The sequence below is a fragment of the Canis aureus genome, chromosome 8, assembly GCF_053574225.1.
Source record: "Canis aureus isolate CA01 chromosome 8, VMU_Caureus_v.1.0, whole genome shotgun sequence".
In the NCBI taxonomy this organism is placed as follows: domain Eukaryota; kingdom Metazoa; phylum Chordata; class Mammalia; order Carnivora; family Canidae; genus Canis; species Canis aureus.
The window spans coordinates 34,444,522-34,462,982 of record NC_135618.1 but is presented as its reverse complement, the minus strand read 5'-3'; the positions used below and the strand labels follow the sequence as shown (position 1 = coordinate 34,462,982).

At 40.5% G+C, this 18,461-nt stretch overlaps 1 protein-coding gene across 4 annotated transcripts in view; it reads right to left on the bottom strand.

The window, feature by feature from the left end:
• EEIG2 (EEIG family member 2) overlaps positions 1–18,461 on the bottom strand; it is an 89,602-nt gene that overhangs the window by 29,596 nt on the left and 41,545 nt on the right. For 3 of the 4 annotated variants that reach the window (XR_013384640.1, XM_077905680.1, XM_077905679.1), the window contains exons 2-4: positions 14,925–15,045; positions 4,205–4,234; positions 400–516 (exon numbers count right to left, since the gene is read on the bottom strand). Coding sequence is in view for 3 of the 4 variants with exons in the window: in XM_077905680.1 (XP_077761806.1) it covers positions 400–516; positions 4,205–4,234; positions 14,925–15,045 (268 nt within the window). In the remaining variant the exon portion in view is untranslated. The remainder of the gene's footprint in view (positions 1–399; positions 517–4,204; positions 4,235–14,924; positions 15,046–18,461) is intronic. The other variant, XM_077905681.1, reaches the window with a different exon arrangement.

The following is an 18,461-nucleotide window of genomic DNA, read 5'->3' as shown; positions in this document are numbered from 1 at the left end:
GTGTCACTTTGCTAGTTACAGGAGAGCCCAGTGACTTTTCTGCGCCCTCCACAGCTGCTTGGGAAGTCACTTTTTGAGAGCGATAAATGTGTCTAAGGTGTTCACTCATCATGTTCCTTTCTCTCAATGAGCCCTTGCTGTAGCAATTCTAGGTACTATTCCCTGAATGTTCACAGCCCCAGAAACACCTTAGGATCGCGAAGGCGAACCTCTGTTCCCTTTCACTGCTCCTGTGACTTGGGTAGCTTCTACCCCTAGATGGTGAGTGCATATTTCAGTGGCTTGGTCAGTCTATGATCTCAGGACTGATTCCCATCTTGCCCTTGACTGGATATACCTTTGCTTATTTACAGGCAGAGATTCTCATTCGTTGACATGTAAATCTCAAAACGTGCTTACTTTAAGAATGGAATTATCCTGCCTTGTATTTTTGGTATCATAGCCTTCCAGTAAGCAGCGGCGGGTGGTATTTCCTGATCCAGCAAACTCTGCCAGGTTCAGATCTGCAAAGCCCAGCTATGAAAGGAAAGGGAATCATATTAATAGAATATCTACTAGGCTTCCATCATATTCTCCTTAAAATGAACATTTGATCCATGTTCTAAACAAGTTCTCTCAAACTTCAGTCATCTGCAGTTTTGGCCATCTGAACAAGATCTGCTCTACTGGTTGCTTATTTCATGTCTTTAGATGGGCTTGTTTCTTTGTAAAAATTTATTACCTATTCTATTCTTGTCTTAAGCAATGCAATCCCTGAAATCAGATTTGATGTGCTAAATATATATATATTTTCTGTACATACTGAAATAGAGAACTGTTGAAATAAAAATAATGCTTATCAAACAATTAAAATCATTGCAAGTAGCAGTGGTACTCACCCCACACCATGGGAGGAAATAACAGCAGACCAATCATGGTTATTTGCAAATTCATAAAGCACACTGATCAGACTTTCTTCTCCCTATTCTGGTTCTGGCTCCTTTCCCAGTTAACCATTGCTGACTGCAGACAGTTGCAGGTTATTAAACTCTTACTTTTCATGCAAGAAATAGAATGATTTAAGTGCATCACGTGTTTTTCTTTGGTATAAGGCTGTTCTCCTTCACCACCTTCCACAACATTTGCCCTGCTGATCACACTTAAGCTAAAACTCTCATTATGAAACCTTCTTCTCCCCTTCCCCAAAGCTGTGCCCCACAGCCACCCTCTACGCTGCTCTCCAAAAGTTCAGCTCAAACCTGTTCTTCCCTTTCGTTACTACCCAGGTTCAGTCCCCATTTTCTGCAGCTACCAAAAATTGCCCTGTAGTCTTTCCTGCGATGTTGTTCAACCCTTATTTCTCACTTCCGAGTGGTACAAGAAATATGATTTGTTTTTTTTTTTTTACAAACTAAGTCTGTTCCATTTTTTTTTTTTTTAAATTTATGATAGTCACACACACAGAGAGAGAGAGAGGCAGAGACAAAGGCAGAGGGAGAAGCAGGCTCCATGCACCGGGAGCCCGATGTGGGATTCGATCCCGGGTCTCCAGGATCGCGCCCTGGGCCAAAGGCAGGCGCCAAACCGCTGCGCCACCCAGGGATCCCAAGTCTATTCCATTTTACATGACTAAATGCATATGGAGTCTTTTATTATAAACAACAAAGAATGTTTTAAGTTTGCAATTAAGCATATGTCCCTGAATACCTAATAAAAAGTATTAACCATTTCTCAAACACTGCTATAATATTAAGCTGCCTGTTTTAAGATTTTAAAACACATAAACACATACTGGGCACATAAGAATGACATTCAAGATGAAGATTTTAACTACAGGCTGGAGCATTATTTTAGTAGCTTTTAACTGATACAAAAAGAATGAAAAATAAAACTTACAGGCCAGTTGAAGGGCCATGATTCCTAAACGCAATAATAAGTCAGAACATATTAGGCCACAGTGACATCTACCTAATTTTCACATGGCTCCTCTGGCCTTACTGCCTTTTAGGGGTCCAACAGATCAGAAGAAAAGTCCGGATGTATCCAGGGAAAAGCCACATCTCAATGAGCCTGTGAAGATTCATGTGGCTATTTGATCACACATCATCTGAAGGCCCTATTTCATGCATTACCCATTCCCTTTAAACCTCTAGCATACCTCCTTTTCATCCAAACTCTCTGCTGATGCTTCCTAATTCACTCAGAAGATAAAAGCAATCAAAAGAGCGCTTAACTTCCACAAGCTCTTATTGTCAGCCACACCCATTCACCTGCTTGCAGCTATACCCTGAGTACTATAAATGAACTGGCTACACTCCAATCTGACCACACACTCCCCTCCCTCCTGCCTACTCAAGTTTGTTGCTTCAAGAATTCCTCGGTCTCTTCTGCATTCTAGTTTCCCTTCTCTACGGAGCCATTCCCATTAGCTCACAAACATGCTAGAGTTTTTACCATCTTAAAGAACAAAAGATCTTGTCTTTTGCCTCCCCACCATCATTCAATGTTCTGATACTCCTTATAAGCAGAGCCCTGATTTTATTTTTATTTATTTTTTAAAGATTTTATTTATTTATTCATTAGAGACACACAGAGACAGAGAGAGAGGCAGAGACACAGGCAGAGGGAGAAGCAGGCTCCCTGCAGGAGCCCGACGCGGGACTAGATCCCAGGACCCCAGGATCACGCCCTGGGGCAAAGGCAGGCACCAAACCGCTGAGCTACCCAGGGATCCCAGAGCCCCGATTTTATTCAAATGTCCATCCTTAGCTCATCCATGTGCAAAAGGAAAGTAACCCGACCTCTAGCTCATTGTTAAATTGTGATTAGTCTAAGCTAGCCATGCAATCCATTTCTATTGCCCACGACTGGTTTAGAAGTGGGCATATGATTCAATTGTGGCCAATGAAAGGTATGAGGAAATCCTGAGGGCTGACTAGGAAAAGCTTTCTCACTCAAAGAAAGACACACATGGAGAAGCAGCTGGGTTTTGTCATATGTGAACGTGTGGACTAAAACTCAAACCATCTGGTGACAATGAGAAGAGCTAGCCAAGAACAAAGTCATCACACAGAGAATGGAAAAATGTAAAGAGAAAAGTAACATGGGTTCTTGATGACATCCTTCAGTCAGTGGATTAACTAATCCTGGAGCAGCTCTACCTCACATCTGCAGCTCCTTGTCATATCTACTTGCTTTGTGAAATTAAACAAACAAAAAAAGTATCTCTAAGTGAAGAGGATATTCTGTTACTTGTAGCAAAGACCACCTGACACTGCAACCAAGTCCTTTTAAGGAGTTACATACTTTTTTTTTTTTTTTAAGATTTTATTTATTTATTCATGAGAGACACAGAAAGAGAGGCAGAGACACAGGCAGAGGGAGAAGCAGGCTCCCTGGGGGTAACCCGATGGGGGACTCAATCCCAGGACTCTGGGATCATGCCCTGAGCCAAAGGCAGACATTCAACCACTAAGCCACCCAGGCGCCCCGGAAGTTAGGTAGACTTGATGGTTAAACTAGCGTCCTGGCTCAGGTGACTGAATTGACGGAGATACTATCAGAGACTGAAAATAAAAGAGGAGTCTGCGCATTTCTGGCAGTATTACTAATTACTTCTATTTGGCAAAAAGGTGAGCATACTCATTAGAAATTCCACATAGCTAGTAAAAGTATAAGGATAGTAGTGGTCATATATTACACAGTGCTAAGTGCGCACAGAGGAGAGGTCCTATTCCACTGGGGGGTGGGGGGAAATGGGATTGGTAATACTTCCCAGGGGAGACCGAATGAACAGATGCAATTGCTTAATGGAAACCAGAGATCATCTTCTAGCAGGGAAGCTGAAATATAAGAATAACATCCCCTAATCAGCTTTTAGAAAAAATGTGCTTATAATTTATTGCTGGATCCAACTGTTCAATCTCCAAGTTGCTTTATTTAAAAACAGCCAACTTGGGGCACGTGGGTGGCTCAGTTAGTTAAGCCTCTGACTCTTGATTTCAGCTCAGGTCACTAGGGTCGTGGGATCCGGTGCTCAGCAGGCAGTCTGCTTGTCCCTTTCCTTCTGCTCCTCCCCCACTTGCACTCTCTAAAATAAATAAATAAAATCTTAAAAAAATAAAAACACCCACTTGAATAGCAATTAGAAGAGCAAACTATTTGATTTTTAAGCTTATTTAGTGAGCGATATAAGTTCCAAAAGAGTTAAAGAACATCTACTTACCTTTGCATAAGCTTTTCCACCTTTCAGTTCCTGCCAAAGATAAAAAACACTGTAAGACTATCATATGATTAAAGATTTAAAATTAAACATATGTCAAATAATTCTGAAGTAGATATTTACATATTTACATGCTGGCAAATACTGATAGTAAATTTATAATAATCTTAAATTCAATTATTTGGCTATCCCACCTCCATCCCCCAAATTATCAGATTTTAATTTAGAATTTAACTTAAATCTGAAACAGGTAAATGGTAAGAAGACAAGCTAATTTTTCTGTTGAAGAAATTGCCAAAAAGTGTCCTTGACATATTGTAAAGAAATTAAATCACTGAAGAAGTGTTAAATTGCCTATTTACTTAGCAAGTACATGAATGACATTGTAGAAAGATTTTAAGCGTTGAAACCCCTACCCTAGAGACGACTGTTACCAATTTTTAGGAACAGTCCAAAAAATGCTATGTGTGTGTGTGTATTTCCCCCTTTACTCAAATGTACCATACTACACACACTGTTCTACGTATTTTTCTACTTTATGTATGTATCAATATAATAGCATATTTTTTCTACTTTATATATGTATCAATATAATAGCGTCCATGTTAATATATAGATACATAAATACATGTAATATTGATGCATGTTAGTATAATAAAATCCCTCTTCATTAATGCAAACAAGACTGGCAAAAGTGAAAAATAATAAATATACAGCGATCTTAACATTTTATTTTATTTGAAATATATAACTGTACACTAATTTGCTAAATCTCTGGATTTAGGACACCACACAGTTGTGAGAATTAAGTGTAAAACACTCAGAACAAAGCCCAGCCCACAGTGTACTCTGTATGTGTGCCTGCCACATTATAATTAGGGTCAAAATCTCCTCTCCCTACCCACTTAAAAAAAATTAGTCTTAGGTGTACAACACAGTGATTTGACAATTCTAAACATTATGCAATATTCATCATGGTAAGTGAAGTCACCATCTGTCACCATACAATGCTATTACAATATTAGTAACTATATTCTCTATGCTGTACTTTTCATCTCTGTGACTTATTTTATAACTGGAAGTTTGTACCTCTTAATCCCCTTCACCTATATTGACCATCCCCTCATCCCCCTCCCCTCTGGTAACCACCAGTTTGTTCTCTGTACTTATGATTCTGTTTCTGATTGTTTGTTCATTCGTTTTGTTTTTTAGATTCCACATATAAGTGAAATCAAATGATATTTGTCTTTCTCTGACATTTCACTTAGCACAATACCCTGTAGGTCCATCCATGTTGTCAAAAATGGCAAGAGTTCACTCTTCTTTATAACATTTCCATCTTTAAAGTGGTGAATTTAGGGGTGCCTGGGTGGCTCAGTGGTTGAGCATCTATCTGCCTTTGGCTCAGGGTGTGATCCTAGGGTCCTGAGATTGAGTTCTACGTTGGGTTCTCTACAGGGAGCCTGCTTCTCTCTCTGCCTGTGTCTCTGCCTCTCTCTCTGTCTCTCATGAATACATAAAATCTTTTATTTTATTTTTTAAAGATTTTATTTATTTATTCATGAGAGACACAGAGAAAGAGAGAGAGGCAGAGACACAGGCAGAGGGAGAAGCAGGCCCATGCAAGGAGCCCGACGTGGGACTTGATCCCGGGACTCTAGAATCACGCCCTGGGCCAAAGGCAGGCACGTAACCGCTGAGCCACCCAAGGATCCCCAAATAAAATCTTAAAAAAAAATAAAGTGGTGAATTTAAGCTCTCTGCTTCTCCCTGTTTGATAGTCAGCCACATCTTATAGTTCAGTACCAGCCCTGTCCTTGAGACACAATGGTAAAGGTCAGAGTAAATGGATTTGGCCTTATTGGGCACCTGGTCACCAGGGCTACTTTTACAGCCCGCAAAGTGAATATTGTCACCATCAGTGACTCCTTCATTGACCTCAACTACATGGTCAACATGTTCTGGTATAATTCTACCCACAGCAAATTAAATGGCACAGTGAAGGCTGAGAACAGGAAACTTGTCATCAATGGAAAGTCTATCTCCATCTTCCAGGAGCAAGATCCTGCCAACATCAAATGGGGTGATGCTGAGTATGTTGTGGAGTTAACTGGAGTCTTTACCATGGAGAAGGCTGGGGTTCACTTGAAGGGTGGGGTACCAAAAGGGTCATTGTCTCTGCCCCTTCTGCTGATGCCTCCATGTTTGTGATGGGCATGAACCATGAGAAGTATGACAATTCCCTCAAGATTGTCAGCAATGCCTCCTGCACTACCAACTGCTTGGCCCCTCTGGCCAAGGTCATCCTTGACAACTTTGGCACCATGGAGGGACTCATGATTCATGACTCCATGCCATCACTGTCAGCCAGAACACTGTGATGGCCAAGGGTTTGGTCAGAACATCATACTTGCTTTTACTGGTGCTGCCAAAGCTGTAGGCTAGGTCATCCTTGAGCTGAATGGGAAGCTCATTGGCATAGCCTTCTGTGTCTTCACCCTTAATGTGTCAGTCATGGATCTGACCTGCTGCCTGCAGAAAGATGCCAAATACAATGACATCAAGAAGGTGGTGAAGCAGGCATTGGAGGGTCCCCTCAAGGCCATCTTGGACTACAGTGCAACTGTCTCCTGCAACTTTAACAGTGACTCCCACTCTTTTACCTTTGATGCCTCCATTGCTCTCCAAGACCACTTTGTCAAGCTCATTTTCTGGTATGACAATGAATTTGGCTACAGCAACCTTATGGTCTACATGGTTTCCAAGGAGCAAGAGCCCCCTTGACCATCAGCCCCAGCAAGAGCAAGAAGAGAGAGGCCCTCACCTGCTGGGGAGTCCTTGTCCCAACTCATTCCCCAATACACTGAGAATCTCCTGACCTCTACACAGTTTCCATCCTAGACCTTGTGAAGAAGGGGAAGGACCAGGCTTTTGTCCTCATTTTCCCTTTGTAATGGCTCTTTAGATGACCAATAATGTCCATTTTTGTTAAAGCCCAAAGGCTGTCTCCATCTTACTTAACCTTCCAACAGCATCTTACAGGCTTAGCTACTCCACCTCCTTTCCTACATTTTTTTCTTTTCTAACCTTCCATGGTGCTGTAATTGCCTGGTTTTACTCCTGCCCCACTGGCTGCTCCTTCTTACTCTCATTTGCTGGACCTACTCCTGTATTCAACTTCTGCAGAGAGAATGCTAGTTGTACTCCAACCATCCATTCCCCTGCTCTTCAAAGTAGTAGACACCTGTATTTTTAGGTGGCCATCTGGCTATGTAAAATAATGACAATTTTCTTCTTTTTAAAAGTTTTTTAAAATTTAAATTCAACTTAAATACACTGTATTATTAATTTCAGAGGTAGAATTCAGTGACTCATCAGTTATGTACAACATCCAGTACTCATTACGTCAAGTGTCTTCCTTAATGAGCATCACTCAGTTACCCCATCCCCTCATCCACTTCCCCTCTAGCAACCCTCAGTTTGTTCCTTATAGTTAAGAGTCTTTTATGGTTTGCCTCCCTCTCTGATGTCATTTTATTTAATTTTTCCTTCCCTTCCCCTATGTTCATCTGTTTCGTTTCTTAAATTCTACATGAGTGAAATTATATGGTATTATGACATTTTCTGCCTCCCTTTTGTGCCATGGCAGTGTGACTAAGATCTGGCCAAAAGGATGTAAGAACTGACACACACGAATTCTTGCTCCTCTCCTGTTAACAGTAATTCATACTACCTTGAGTGTTAGAGTGATCCAGGATTTGGTTCAGGGCCTCTTGTATTCTCTATCTACACTTTTTTCCATTCAGTTCTGTTGCCTTTTTTTTTTGGATTTCATTTATTTATTCATGAGAGACATACAGAGAGGCAGAGACATAGGCAGAGGGAGAAGTAGGCTCCTCATGGGGAGCCTGATGTGGGACTCCATCCCAGAACCTGAATATCATGCCCTGAGCCGAAGGTAGATGCTCAACCACCGAGCCACCCAGGTGTCTTTTTTTTTTTTTTTTTTTTTGAGAGAGAGAGAGACTGTGAACAGGGGGAAGAGCAGAGGGAGAAGGAGAGAGAGAGAGAGAGAGAGAGAGAATTTTTTCTTTTTTGAGAGAGAATTCTAGGCAGGCTCCACTCAGTGCAGAGCCCTACATGGGGGTTGATCTCACAACCCTGAGATCATGACCTGCGCTGAAACAAGAATTGGACACATAAGCAACTGAGCCACCCAGGTGTCCTAATTCTGTAGCTGGTAACTCTCATGTCTCTGTCTCTAGTCTGGCTTCTGAACCTGAGTGCAGACCAGTATCTTTAAATGACTACTAGACATTCCTACTTGGTATCTCATAGAAACCTTCAAGTTAACATGGCCAAAATGGGCCTGCTGATCTCTGCTTACCAGTCCCCAAAATTATTTCACTCTGAACTTTTGCCATTTCAATAAATAGCACAATTATCAACCGATATGCTCAGGCAAAGGTCTAAGAGTTATCTTCAATTCTCTTCCCCTCATTTACATCGAATCCGTTAGTGGGGGGTGACCTCCAGAAATACATCCTAAATCATACTGCCTCTGTGGTTATAGTTCCATGCTGATACAAGCTTTCCTCACCTGAACCATCCCCTCCACCTATGTGGCCTATCTGCATGCAGCGGCAAAAGTGATCTTAGAAGATCCTATCTTTCCTTAGTAAAATCCTCAAATGGATTCCAATTATAATTAGCATAAAATCCAAAGTCGTTACTGTGTCCTTTAAGGCCTTACCTGATCTAGTGCCTCCATCTCATCTCACCAAGAGCTTTCCCTCTCTGTTTTCCATATTCCATCCAGGCTGGTCTTCTGTCATTTAAACATGACAGATTTGTTGTTTATCCTAAATAGGGTTTATAATATTTTTGAATCTGTGGCTCGGTATTTTTTTCATCAGTTTTAGAAGAGTCTCAGCCACAATCTCGTTCTCCTCCTTCTAGGGCTCCAATTACAGATATGTTGTATCTTTATGCCGTTTCCCATGTCTTATGCTCTTTTTTGTATTTTCTACTTTTTTCCTGTGATTTTGTCTGGATACTTTCTTTTGTCTTACTTTCCAGTTTATCGAATCTCTCTTCAGTTTTGGTAAACCTGCTGTTAAATCCATGTGTTGAGATTTATTTTTATCTCTTTAGCTTTATTCATTTTTTTAAAAATTTTTAAAAATATTTTATTTTTTTAAGTCATCTCTATACCAAAGATGGGGCTCAAACTCACAACCTGAGATCCAGAGTTGCATGTTCTACTGACTGAGCCAGCCAGATGCCCCTCAACTATTTAGTTTTAATTAGTTATTTTCTCAGTTCTAGAATTTTTTTTTTAAGATTTTATGTATTTATTCACGAGAGATACAGAGAGAGAAGCAGAGACGAAGCAGGCTCCATGCAGGGAGCCCAATGCGGGACTCGATCCCAGGACCTCAGGATCACTGCTCCAAACGAAGGCAGACGCTCAGCCACTGAACCACTCAGGCATCCCTCAGTTCTAGAATTCAATTTGCTTTTTGCTTTATAGTTTCTACTTCTCTAATAAAATTTCCCATATTGTTCACTCATTATAGTTACCGTAAAACTTTGTCTCTGATCTCCCCAAAACTTGTATCTTCCATGACTCTGTTCTTATCTACTTTCCTTTCGATTTTTGGTCATGCAGTCAAGTCTCTTGGTGTGCTTGGTAATTTTTGTGCGTGATAACTTGAAGTAATTTGAGGCTTAGAGTAACATTATTTTTCTTTACAGAAAATACACATTTGCTTCCGGCAAGCTTTGAAAGGGGCAGATACCTCCTCTAAGCAGGGGTTAAGCTGATTAGAAGCTGAGTTTCAATCTTTATACAGGCTGATCTCTATCCACTACATTCCTTCTAGGTTGAAACTCTTAGGAAGTCCCAATGAAAAGTCTGGGATGTTTCCCAAGGCCCTTCATGCTGATGGGTCCTGGACTCCAGTTCTTCTCCCTTTAGTCCTATAAAACTGCTGGGATCTCAGCTAGCTTCCTTGCCTCTCAGCCCCTGCTTTTAGCTCAGCTTTTTCTTCCTCTTCTTCTTCTTCTTTTTTTTTAAATAAGATTTTACTTATTTACTAATGAAAGACAGAGAGAGAGAGAGAGAGAGAGAGGCAGAGACATAGGCAGAGGGAAAAGCAGGCTCCCTTCAAGGACATCATGACCCAAGCCAAAGGCAGATGCTCAACCACTGAGCCACCCAGGTGTCCTAGCTCAGCTTCTTAACCACTGCTTGCAATTTAGCAAATGATTTGAGGGAAAAAGCAATGCCAAATATCAGGCTCAGCTCTTTATACTTCTCTTGTATATATTCTAAGCTTAAGTCTTTACTACCTTGGTGGCTTCTGATGCCTTCAAGCAGCTGTTTTTAATATTTTGTCCAACTTTTCTATTGTTCTCAGAGGGAGAGGTGGTCTTTAATAAACTGGTCCATTAATTTCAGAAGTATAAATCTCCAGGTTTATTATAATCTTAAGGCTTGTTATGGATTACATTGTACATTTCTCTCCTCTGACCTCCCAAGATATTTTGAAGTCCTAATCCCTAGTACCTCAGAATGTGACCTTATTTGGAAATACATAGGTAATCTAGGTAAGAATGAGGTTCTAATCCAATATGACTGGTGCTCTCATGAAGAAAACAAAGGAGATGCGAACACAGACACACACAGAGGGAAGATCATGTGAAGACACAAAGGGAGAAGGCAGCCATGTAACTGGAGTGATGCATCTACAAGCCAAGGAATGCCTGAAGCTACCAAAAGTCAGGAGAAAGGCATGAACAGTTTCTGGAGCCTTTGGAACATGGCCCTGCTGACACCTTGATTTTGAGGACTATAAGACAATAACATCTGTGTTGTTTTAAGCCACCCAGTTTGTGGTACTTTGATATAGCACCTCTAGGAAACTAACACAGAGCCTTTTTACTTTCAGGTATGGTATGGTTATGTGCAACTTACTGGGTCATGGGGTGCCCAGATATATGGTTAAACACTACTTCTGGCTATGTCTGTGAGGGCGTTTTTGGATGAGATTAACATTTTAATCAGTCAACTGAGGAAAGCAGATTGCTTTCCTCAGTGTGGGTGGGCATCATCCAATCTGTTGAGGGCTTGAATAGAAGAAACAGGCTGAGAAAGGTTAAATTCTCTCTCTTTAACTCACTGTTTGAATTGGGACATTGGTTTTCTCCTGCTTTCAGACCAGGACTTATACCATCAGAACTCCTAATTAACTCCGGCTTTGACTTGCACTTACACCATTGGTTTCCTGGTTCTCAGGACTTTGGACACAGACTGGATCCACACCACCAGTATTCTAAGGTCACCAGCTTGCAGATGGCAGATTGTGGGAGTTCTTGGCCTCCACAACTGTGTATGCCAAATTCCTTATAACAAATCTATTTCTATATATATAGCTATGTCTCTACTCTATATTGATTCTGTTTCACTGGAGAACCTTGCCTAATACAAGGTCCTACTCCTTTAGGATAGTCTTTTCCTAGATTTTTACATGGGTGCCTCCTCTTCAAATGCTACCTTTCAGAGAAGTCTCCACTGGCCGCTCCCCCTAATTTTCTAAGATGATTTCCTCTCCCTGAGTTATTCTCTATTATCTCATTGTATTTCATATACAACACTTACAACATCCACTTATTTGGTTACATGGTTAGTCTGTCTTTCCTACCACTCTTCCTCCCAGCTCCAATCAGAAAGCAGAGTCCTTGAGGGCAGGAGCCCAATTCCAGTTCACCACTGTCCTTTCAGTGCTTAGAATAGTACCTGGCAGTTTGTAGGAACTCACCTATTTGTTAACAGGTGATGGACTGCTTCCCTGTGTCCTAGGCAACAGAGTGTATTATCAAACTTTTTGATCTTTGTTAAATTTATAGGTAAAAAAATGGTGTCTTATTTGTAGTTTTAATATACATGAGTGAGACTGAGTAATTTTTTATAGATTTGAAAGCTATTTATATTTTCCATTTTGTAAAATATATATTCTGTCCCCTGCCTATTTTTCTAAAGGGCTATTTATCTTTTCTTCTTGATTTATTTGAAGGAGCTCTTTCTATATCAAGGAAATTAGTCCTCTGACATGATGTGCAGATGTTTTCTCTTATAGCTTTGCTTAAGGTATTTTTTTGCAATGTAGAAAACATTTATATAGAAGAGTTTTCTAATTTTTCTTTATGGGTTCTCACTTTTATTCTCATGTGGCCTTTTCTCTTTTCTCATTGGTTGAAAGATACCAAGACTGGAGTAATTCTCTTGGATCTAAAAACGTGTACCATATGGTGAAGATGGCAGAGCTGCTCTCCCAGCCCTGGACCCCTGGGCTATTACCCAAGAGAGACAGAAACTCTTATCCTGTTTAAGTCATTGCATATTTGGGTATCTGCTTCAGCAGCTTATTGTACATGCCCGAATACACTGAACCTCACAACCTGAGGAACTGGATTATTTCACATGAACTAGTCCTACCTTAAATTACAAAAAATTAGGTTTTTGGTAATAGACTCTGAGGGTTTTTTTTTTTTTTTTAATTTATTCATGAGAGACACAGAGAGAAAGAGGCAGAGACACAGGCAGAGGGAGACGCAGGCTCTATGCCGGGAGCCCAATGTGGGACTCGATCCCGGGTCTCCAGGATCACAACCTGGGCTGAAGGTGGTGCTAAACCACTGACACCCAGGCGTCCCAACTCTGAGCTTCTTATTATTGGCAGTTAGCTTTACTCTAAACTAATATTATAATGTTATTTATATGTTATTTATATACATACATACATATATGTATATATTATTATTATCTTTAAAGATTTTATTTATTTATTCATGAGAGAGACACACACACAGAGGCAGAGACACAGGCAGAGGGAGAAGAAGGCTCCATGTCGGGATCAGGCCCTGGGCTGAAGGCGGCGCTAAACCGCTGAGCCACCTGGGCTGCCCATATATATATATATTTTTTTAATTAAAATTCAAAGACTGGTCATCTTACAAAAATCATGACTAGAATTCCATTTATAAAAGTTTCAATATAAGAGCTACAGCAGCAATTAAAGCAGAAAGAGAAGAAGGTAGGATGCTTTACTTATATCTCAGTTAATGCTTCCAAATTCTGGAGAAAGCAATTATCATAACCATAGTTTGGGTGGAAAAATGGATATTTTAGAAAGTCAGGAGAGAACTACCTAACGTCTCACAGTTAGAAAGCACGTATCTGGGACTCAAGCTCAGGTCACTACAATGACACATACACTTTCATTGCATTGTACTTAAGGGAAGCTTTGATGCAATTATTGCTGCTCCAAGTTAGACTTTTTTCTTTCTCTCTTTCTTATTTTAAAAAATTTATTCATGAGAGACACAGAGAGGCAGAGGCATAGGCAGAGGGAGAAGCAGGTTCCCTGTAGGGAGCCTGATCTGAGACTTGACGCCAGGACCCCAGGATCATGACCTGAGCAGAAAGTAGACACTCAACCACTTAGACACCCAGGTGCCCCCAAGTTAGTCCGTTCTAAAGGTCTACAATCATTAAAGGCTTAAAACCTATAAAATGTTTATATGTATTTACGCTATATCTTAACTGAGTAGATTAAGCAATGTAAGAATTTAAAATATAGCCACATACAACATGGTGCTATCTGCTCACTCAAAAAGCAAAGAAAATTAAAAATACAACTTTTTATCTCATTAAGAAGGACACAAGACTAAATTGGAAAATAACAAGGCAACGGGCTCTTGCTTTTCATTCTGAGTCCTTACCTTAATTTTCGAACAGGTACATGTATTATTTTGGTAACTTAAAAAATGTATATAAGATATAACATAAAGGTTACATTTTATTTTTTTTCTTTTAAAGATTTTATTTATTTATTCACGAGAGACACAGAGAGAAAGGCAGAGACACAGGCAGAGGGAGAAGTAGGCTCCTCACAGGGAGCCCGATGTGGGACTTGATCCCCAGATTCAGGATCACACCCTGAGCCAAAGGCAGACACTCAACCGCTGAGCCACCCAGGCATCCCATAAAGGTTACATTTTAAAGCTAATAGTTTCATTCACCTGTAGTGGTGACAAAAGGATTCCCTCTTTTTAACTCCCCAAAAAGTAGGATCATATATTTCTACATATATTAAGTTGATCTACTTGAGATTACCATCTTTGTAGATCATTGGTAACATGCTTCAACCTAATACGTGGAAAAGAAATGATATAAAAAACAAAACACGGCCTTAGAATTAGAAAGATTTGTATTTGAGTCCCCATTTTGCCATTTCCTAGCTATGTGATTTGAGCAAGTGACAACCCCTCTGAACCTCGTTTTCCTGAAATTGCAAAAAATAATACCCATTTTCACGTTTGTTGTTAGACATAATATATGTAAAGTCCCTAAAATAATGCCTACAAAGAGAAATTTAATGAATGGCAGGATAAAGATCAGCCTCCCAAAATAATACAAATAGAGTTAATACTTAAATGTATATCAATCGATAGTGAAATAAGGTTCTTGAGTAATACTTTATAGCTTCAAATTTTCTTAAATCATATTTGTCACAGTAAATTAAATTATTGATGCAAGTGTAAAGTGGAATTACATGTAACAGTTCTAACGATGAAGTAGAGCTAAATAAAATGAGTCAGTGACTATGGAACTAATTATGGTTTCTGAAAGGGGAGACGTAATTGGCTATTTTTATACCTTCCTCACAGATACTCTGTAGAAACAAGGATCCAGGATGCCTGTGGTGGCACTTGCACTCATCTTGCACATAAATGAGAACTTCTTCCTCCAGTGAACACAGTTGGCTTGTACCACTTCCCTGAAGAGGAGACAGAGAGAGAGAGAGAGAGAGAAACAATTATTATTGATGACAGGTTAAAAAAAAGTACACACACTCTTTCACTCAGGTCTATAACGCAAAAGTGATATATTAAAAGGCATGGAGAAAACAAACTGCTAACAATGTGATCTGAAAATCCCTAGAAAGGGGGATCCCTGGGTGGCACAGCGGTTTGGCACCTGCCTTTGGCCCAGGGCGCGATCCTGGAGACCGGGGATCGAATCCCACGTCGGGCTCCTGGTGCATGGAGCCTGCTTCTCCCTCTGCCTGTGTCTCTGCCTCTCTCTCTCTCTCTCTCTCTCTCTATCATAAAAAAAAAAAAAAATCCCTAGAAGGTTTTAATTACCCACAGAAACTCAAATTTTTAAAAAGTGAAATTACTCATCAATTGAATCAATATAAATTGAAGCTTCACTACTCATTCATTCAGCACATAAGACATGTTTATTTTTGGTGAGCTATGTGCTAGATGTCTGAAATATGATGATAAGAATGACAGTGCTCCTAATCTTGTAGGGCTTATAGTTTACAGGTAGTATCAGAGACTATGAAATGTAAACAAATACTTATTCTGTCATTCCACTGAGCCACCCTCCTTTTTTTTTTAATTTTTAAAAGAGATTTATTTATTTACTTGAGAAAGAGAGAGAGATGGGGTACCTGGGTGGCTTAGTCAGTTAAGCATCTACCTTCAGCCCAGGTCATGATCCTAGAACCCTGGGATCGAGTCCCACATTGGGCTCCCTGCTTTGAAGGGAGCCTGTTTCTCCTTTGCCTCTGTCTCTCTCTCATGAATAGAAGAAAACAATCTTAAAGAAAGAGAGAGACAGTGTACGTGCGTGAGCAAGCGCAAGTCAGGGCAGGAGCAGAGGGAGAGAATCTCAAGCAGACACCTGGCTGAGCATGGAGCCCTTCATGAAGCTAGAGCTCATGACCCATGAGATCATGACCTGAGCCAAAATCAAGAGATGGTGGCTCAGGGTGCCTAGGTGACTTAGTGGGTTAAGCATCTACCTTTGGCTCAGGTCATGATCCTAGATTACTGGAATCAAGCCCTGCATAAGGCTCTCTGCTTCTCACTCTCCTCCCCACTCCTGCTCTTGTCCACTATCTCTGCCTCTCTTTCTCAAATAAATAAATAAAATCTTAAAAAAAAAAAGAGATGGATGCTCAACCAACTGAGCCACCCAGGTGCCCCTCGACTGTATCCAGCAGGAGTGCAATTTATTTGTATGGTTACAACATAGGCAGAATGAGCTATGTGGCAAAGAATGGATCTGGAGGTATTTGTCAGGCAACATGAAGCATCCTCAGTAAGATACGCAGTAGCTAATGTGCATACTAAAAAATAAATGAATTTTTGAAAAAAAAAAGCAACAAATAACAATGAAAATAACAAGGAGGAAAAAATAAAATTAGAATTTAATTTTAAAAAATTGTTTCCCTCTCAACATCTTGGGGCCTTGAGACTTGATGGAGGCATCAGTCATGGCCTCTGGAGCTCCCAAAGAAGGTGTGAAGGTATACTAAAGGCTGGGCCCTTTAGGAGCACCCTCTGCTTCAAGGCACTTGGTTGTTTCTGTCACTGAGGTCACTGATGTATGACCAGGAATCAGACATTTAAAACAAAAACAAAAAACAAAATCCCTGTACTTTCCTACATAAAAACTTCTGGTTGAAGATAGCCAATTGACAGCATGTATTAACTTACCTCTGCTCTCACCCCAAAACATTCTATTTAATTTTTAAGGCATCATATAGCAAGATAAAGAGAACCAGAGAGGAGACAAAATAAAAGGTCAGGAATTAACAAGTGATAATGACTTAGCAAATTAAAGAAAGCTGAACATTATGCTGGTAATGGTGAAAGCTAAGAGCAGGTATCTTATTTTTTTTTTTTAATTTTTATTTATTTATGATAGTCACAGAGAGAGAGAGAGAGAGGCAGAGACACAGGCAGAGGGAGAAGCAGGCTCCATGCACCGGGAGTCCGATGTGGGATTCGATCACGGGTCTCCGGGATCGCGCCCTGGGCCAAAGGCAGGCGCCAAACCGCTGCGCCACCCAGGGATCCCAGAGCAGGTATCTTTAATTAGCATTGAAACAGAACAAAAGAGGGACAAATTGCAGAAGAACTGATGGAAAACTGTTTTAGAAAGAGTCCCTCAGATCTTGCTGACCCCTGCAGAGGACAGATTTATTCTCCTGATGAGGTGCAACAGAGGGATCTCTGTATTACCTGACCTGAAGGCAGGTATTGAAAATAGCACCACGGGTTTACCATATTGGGTGGGGTAGGGGGCTAGACACAGGATGAAAGATGACTTACTGAATGCTGAGACTTTTTCCCCTAACGTGGCTTCTCTGGATATATTCTTTAAGAAGATGTAAGAAGAACATTCTCCACGGAATCCAACCAGACCCAAAGAAAAGTCTATTAAGATGAATGTTGAGGGTTACAAAATGACTTCGCCAGCTCAATCTACAACCTGAATCAATGAACACTCTCCACATGCACCAACTCTCAAAGCATCTTTGACTTCTTCACAGCTAAATATGAGCAAGCACTTGAGTTAGGTCTTTCAATATGAACAAACTGAGGGGGTGCCTGGGTGGTTCAGTTGGTTAAGGGGCTGCCTTTGGCTCAGGTCATAATCTCAGGGCCCTGGGATTATGGGGGACTCAGGTCCCCTGAGTTGGGCTCCTGACTCAGCAGGGAGTCTGTTTCTCCTCCCTCTCCCTCTGTGCCTCCCCTCTGGCTCACGCTCTCTCTTGCACACACACACACTCTCTCTCAATAAATAAAACCTAAAAAAGAAAAAAAAGAAGAAACAGACCAAAATGAATAGCAAAAAGGAAACTTTTTAAAAAACAGAGGCTATGGTGGAAGAAAAAAAAAAGATTCTCAGAGAGAAATTTCATCTATCATAAAAGTATAGGAAGGAATAGGATACTATAAAACAACATACAGGGAACCAGAAAGTACTCATGGAAATCAAAACTAATTGAGTTGATTTTTTTTTTAATATTTTATCCATTTATTAGAGAGAGAGCAAGCACAAGCAGGGGGAGCTCTATCCCTCCACTCTACCCTTCTCTGTGGGCTTTTAGGGACTATGTCAACCAGGCTCACTTCCCCTCTGCCACTGAACGTAGTAAAGGTACAAACATCAGAAGGATGGAAGGCTGCAAAATCCTAAAACTCTGTCTTATGTTCTGCTACTTTTCACTTGTTTGTGAAATAACAATAATTCCTCAACAATACTAATTAGAGAAACTATTTATTTATTTATTTAGCTCCACGCCTAGTGTGGAACCCACTGTGAGGCTTGAATTCGAGACCTGGTGATCAAGATCTGAGCTGAGATCAAGAGTCAGATGCTTAAGTGAATGAG